Source organism: Babylonia areolata, chromosome 1 (assembly GCF_041734735.1).
Source record: "Babylonia areolata isolate BAREFJ2019XMU chromosome 1, ASM4173473v1, whole genome shotgun sequence".
Taxonomy (NCBI): Eukaryota; Metazoa; Mollusca; class Gastropoda; order Neogastropoda; family Buccinidae; genus Babylonia; species Babylonia areolata.
In genome coordinates, this window is record NC_134876.1 from 63,792,695 (window position 1) to 63,798,903 (window position 6,209).

General features: G+C 41.0%; 1 protein-coding gene across 4 annotated transcripts in view; it reads right to left on the reverse strand.

Annotated features, from left to right (window-relative positions):
* LOC143285432 (uncharacterized) overlaps positions 1 to 1,141 on the reverse strand; it is a 75,254-nt gene extending 74,113 nt beyond the window's left edge. For all 4 annotated transcript variants that reach the window (XM_076592709.1, XM_076592729.1, XM_076592718.1 and 1 more), the window contains exon 1: positions 486 to 1,141. In XM_076592709.1, the coding sequence (XP_076448824.1) occupies positions 486 to 1,052 (567 nt within the window). In that variant the 5' untranslated portion in view covers positions 1,053 to 1,141. The remainder of the gene's footprint in view (positions 1 to 485) is intronic.
* Positions 1,142 to 6,209: the final 5,068 nt, after the last annotated feature.

Here is a 6,209-nt window from a genome sequence, read left to right on the forward strand (position 1 = left end):
CCAAATACTGACAACAATCAGAGGATCTTGTGTGTTCATACTGATCTTCAGCATATATATATATATATATATATATATCATTATTTGCTTCTGTATTATGCATCCCAGTCCAGCAAGAGAGAAAAATTCATCGAGATAGATAGACTTGACAGACATAGGGGTGGAGCGAGGGAGGGAAAGAGAGAGAGTTAGAGAGATGTTCAGGAGGTGAAAGAAGCGGGGAGATATCAAATCTGTCATTGACAACTAGTAATCATGCCAACTAATAAATGGGGAATGTTACTGATTTCTCTCCAGTAAAGAGGGGTATTTGTTTGCGCTTGACAATGGCATAACTGAAGTGTCCCTTCCTCAGCGTACACACACACACACACACATACACACACACACACACACACGATGCATGAACACACACACACACACACACACACACATACACATACACACACACATGCACGACTCAATACAGCATTGCTGGGACTAACCTTTTCGATGCCTTCTTCGTTTGTTTCCACTTTTTTCTTCATTTGCATGGACTGCCACATATTATTGACAGCTCTTTTGTTGGACGGCACATCTCCTTTGACCTCAATCAAAAATTCATGAGTTGTGGGAAGGGCGTTCAGGTTCTCCAGCGCTTTTGCAATTTCCGCCACTCGGTTTTCCAGCTGGTGATACGGTGCCACCGTTTTCTTGGCCTCAGGTGCATCATGTGTCGTTGCATCGGCCTTTGAATCTGTGGTTTCACTGGTTGATTCATCCAGGAGCGAATCATCTCCTTTGGCACTGTCCTTATCACTTGCCGATACCACATTTACACGACTCGGAGGCAGGCGATCCTTCTCGTTTTCAGATGGGTTCGTTTTTATAGGTCTTACACCAGTGGAAAGAAAATCCCTATCGAAATCACTCAGTTCGGCTGTCACGTCTCCAAGCCCCAGTTTGCTTATCATGGCATGAAGTAACGTGTTGAGAACATTGAAATTAACGGCCCCGACTTCTGGAGTACCAAGTGCCAGATCCACGAGCTGTGGCAGAAGCACTGTCGGCATGTTGACGATCTACCGAACAGAGTGGGGTCAAAGGAAAAGAGAGAACAAACTTTTTGCCTTCGAACCACCCTTCCCCGACCTGCCGCTTGTGGCGCACCAACGTAGATGACCTTTTACCTTGTACGCGCCGTTTCGTCAAGAAGATATTCGTGCGCTTTGAGATATTTCTGTAAAGAATGAGAGAAAAATATGTACTACTCTTTTTAAAATATTATCATTTATTCAACCACTGCTATGTCAAAGTACTTTTGATTTGAACTTTTTCTGATTTACCTTGTGTATTGGAACTATATTACCGCGGAGTAATTTCCTATATGCCGGTTGCTACTGACAACGCCAAGCGCAGTCGCTGCCATGCGGTTTATGGCAAGTAAATATGGGCTAACCACGGGACTCGGGTAAACACAGAGCGAGCAATGATTGATTGACAACAAAGACACTGTTACGATCATTAACCGTGGGTGGCGTTCGATATTTTCAACTTTCGATCATGGATGAACTAATATATTTCAGCGTGTCAGATCAAACTTTCTGCATGGATCAAACTATTTACTCGTCCTGGATTCCTGTGTCCACTGCGACAATGCGTGACAATGTGAGAGTTTCAGTTCCAGTTTCTCAAGGAGGCGTCACTGCGTTCAGACAAATCCATATACGCTAGACAACATCTACTATACAGATGCCTGACAGTAGCATAACCCAACGAGCTATCCAGGCATTGAGTGCATGCATGTATTTTTGTGTACCTATCCGAGTGGATTAATTTCTTCACCAGAATTTTGCTCGAAGACAACACTCTCGTTGCCATGGGTTCTTTTTCAGTGCGCCAAGTGCGTGCTGCACACGGGACCTTGGAATATAGTCTCAACCGAACGACTTGACGCTCAATTCGATTTTCCAGTCAAACTTACATTGGGAGAAAGGGTGAGAGTGGGATTCGAACCCAGACCCACACGGACATCGTATTGGCAGACGAGCGTCTAACCATTCTGCCACCTTCCCCCTTAAAGGAAGAGAGAGATCGAGAGTGCTCACCCGTATGGGCCTGAACCACAGATGCAAGAACTGGGAGTGTGATATTAATTTCTGTGAATGTCCTCATGATTATACAATTTGCCGCATGATGGATTAAAATTGTTGATGGAAAAGTTCAGAAGGCGTATATGATTTTATGCATTTCAACCGTGTATTCTGAATCTGGCCATTTATAATTTTCTGTAGATGATGCATTGTGTCGATATTACCTTCCCATTACACAACACACACACACACACACACACACACACACACACACACACACACACACACACATGCGTACAGACACATGCACATGCATTCACACACAACTTATCATCATACACTATACACTCACACCACATTATCCCAACTGGAAGCCATGCAGACACCTCAATCTTTCTATCTCATTCATATATACAGGCTCTGATGCTACAATGTGTTCCTTTCATCCAGTATTGATGTTAAGTGCTTCAAGCCCTGGCCTGCGCAAAAGGGGTAGAGTGCATTATAAATAGCCATTATTATTATGCTCTTTCACACTACCAGCAATGATTAGGTATATATGATGACTGCTTGATCATGAGTCATGCACTGAATTTTCCTCTCACGTCTCCAATTATTGTAATATCAATATTTGGCCATCAGATACATGCATGGATGGCATACATTTGCTTGTACACAAACATTCTGTGTGCACATGTATGCATATGGGCATGTGTGTGACACTATATTTCATACAGTTTATTCAGGAGGCATTGTGAATAATCAACTGGGTTTTGACTTCTGATCAAGTGTTCAGTAGTGACTATGGTGTCAGAGGCCGCTTTGGCATGGTGTTGTTTCCTTAGTAAAGGCCCTCACTCCACCCAGTTATGAATGGTACCTGACCAGCTGGAGAAGGTTAATTAATTCATTTATCAAGATGTCTTGCTACGGTGCACATTCTTGAAGCTCTGTGCACTTTAAATTATCACTAAAACATTCACGAAACATTCACATATTATTTGAAACATAAGTAAGGGAGGACAGTTAAAAGAGATCATGCCATAAAATTAATCAAATAATGTATCAGATACAACAACAACAACAAAAAAATCAAGAAATGAAGCCAGTTTAAACATACACACAGACAGGGGCACACACACACATATGCACACACGCTCAAATACACACAGATTAACAAATAAATAAAACAAACCACAATATTACATGATAAAACAGTACGTTCTTATTAAACATTCTCTGTTTAGTCTTGTCTGGTTCCACACATTTACCAACATCGATTTTCCTCACAATATAAAACTAGCAGAGCATAATGATTACAATCTTTTATTTTATTTTCAAGTCCATATCATGAGCAGATTGCCACAGTAAATTAGTTTCAATTATGTGCCAACTTCAGTTTATTATGCTCCTTGTAAAATACTGGCCCCATGGGGATGGCAGAGGCTCTTTCACTATGAATAGTATCCCCTCTTCTGCAAATTCTGAGCTAGAAGTTTCCTCTTGTCTTTCACTTTCTTTGTTACAGGCATTTTCTTTTTCTTTCTGATATTTCCTTCCCTTCTTGTTAACTGTCTTGATGGTCCATTCACCTGTATTTTTTTCTTGAAATCTTTGAACATTTGTTTTCCAGACTTTATATCTGGGCATTCTTACTCTCTTGAATCTTTTTTGCATCTGTGACATATGAGGTGCACACTGGCAATTTTTTGTTTTGTATGTCTATTGTTTTATATAGTTTTACATATCAATGTTTGTGTTTAGGTCAGTTTCTCAAGTCTTCTGTCAAAAACATTGACAGAATAGTCAACTTCAGAGGCACAGTTTATGTGCATGAATATGACATTACTTGCACCTAATTTACTTTTCCAGGCCTCCCCACCTCCTTCCGCTGGGTTATCAGCAGCAAAAACAATAATAATAATTGTAAAAGACATAGACACACACGTTCAGTTGCCAGTTGTTGATTTTTTTTTCTTTCTTGGACTCAAGTTGCCAAAATCTCTTTCGCAGTGCTTATTTTGTGTGTGTGTGCTTGTGTGTGTGTCTGTGTGTTTGTGTGTGTGTAGACAGACAGACAGATAGATGTGTGTTTTGATTGTATGTGTTTGTGTGTGTGAGGGGAAGCATCCAAACAAAATGAATGAATGTGTGTTGGCATAAGTCAAGAAGTTGTGGCATTTACTTCCGTGAAAATATTGACTTTGAAAACAGGTACTGCTGTGAAAATACAGACTTTAGAAATGGTTAAAAACCATTAGCTGGCAAAGAAACCTGTTGTGGTAGCCTGTCTATCAACAGTCTTTTGTTTCACAGCTTGATTTGTGCCATGGGTGACTGAAAATGGTGGCAGTGATACCCCTCTGGCAGATGATTCATGGGGTCTGTTGTTTGAGGGACATGGTGGCGGTCTCCACTCTGGGCGGTCTCCACTCTGGGAGGGACACTCACTCAGTCTGGTTCCACGACTAAGCCATTATTGTCGTTAGTTGGGGGCTTAGTAGGTGGTGTCCTAAATACGTTAAATCAGAGCAGGCACCACTGAACACCACCGAAGTGAGTCAGCAGCAGTGCAGGGTCTCCTCTAGTGTGTGGCCTCCTGGTGACCTGACATCGATGGTTCCCTGCAGACTACTGACACTGGACCTGTGATGGACAAACTAGGATGTGGCTGTCTATGGGGGAATCTAAATGAGCGGCGTGGGAGTAATGCCACTGAAACAGTGCTGATGATGGGGCAGCAAAAAAAAAAAAAGAAAAAGAAAATGGTGGTGCATGTAGTCCTTTTACCTGCAAGGTTGTTGTTTTTTTGGTTGTTTTTTTTTGGGGGGTGCAGGGGGGGGGAGGCAGGGGGGTTGATGCTGTCAGAAGACTGATTTCTCTTACAATTATTTATTCTGGCAAAATCTTGTTCTGACAAGTTTTCTGCATAAAAAAGACAGGCATTGTAATTATGTAGCCTGCTTTTTTTGTTTGTTTTTTGTGTTGTTTTCAATCAGTTTCACTTACATTTTTGAAACACTTATCTTCAAATAAAGAGCTAAACCAATGGCAAGCCAAATTCTGGCCAGCTTTGATTTTACAGCATGTCTTTGTTTTTCAACCACGTCCAGCAGGACATGCTGGAATGCACAACTACAGATGCTAACCGTGTAGGCTGCATGTGAAACAATGGCTGATGACACTTGAAAACAAAGGCTGTTTTCTTTCTGTTTCAGCATTTTAAACTTCTTATAATTCCATTTGTGATATAAAGGGAATAATAAAAAGTTTAAAACACCAAAACAGAATTTTAATATTGAGCGTTTGTCAATGAATTTCTGGCTATGGGGGCTTTCTGAACCAGACACTGGGATCAAGTGAGTGGGCACCAGACAAACAGTTGGACCAAAGATCATAGTCCTGAAACCAAACCAACCTGATCTGTTTACAACAATACAATTAGCACTTTGCTCATCAAACACAATGTGTGACGTGCACCAAGTGCTGGCAGTAGTGTTCTGACTTTTGCATTAATAACCTGAACATTTTCCTTTTGTTCCCTACCCTGTTCCATGCCAACTTGTTTATATTCTGTGATTGTATGAGCGGAAGCACAGATACCCATTCTTCAACAATAGCTTGTTTATCCCTGTTCAATTGTTCATCGCCCTGCACATTAGTAGGGACAGGAAACTATTTACTGATCCACGATCAGTATAATGCTTGCAAAGTGCAAGCAGAAAACTGCAAAGTACAGTTATTGTTCCACCATCAGTTTAATCCAATCAGTGAGCAGAATCTGATCAACCAAACTGGCTTGTGTTTCCAAACACAGATCATTAATCATTAGTTGTAGACAACTTATTTGTCTAGTTATTTTATTCTATTTATTTACCATTTTCAGGCTCTCAAGGCCTGATCAGCGCACATGGTTATGCAAAAGTTGGGCAAATTCCCCCTTTTTTCACAGATGTGGTGCAGTGTACATGGATTTGTGGGCATACTCTGACACCTCCTTGAAACTGAAACTGAAAATGTCAACAACTGATTAGGTTGCACTCAAAATATCTGTTCATCATACACTGTGACTAGCAAATTTAAAGTATGTGCACAAAATCTGGACTTGATGTACTGAACTGCTCTATGCTTCAATTC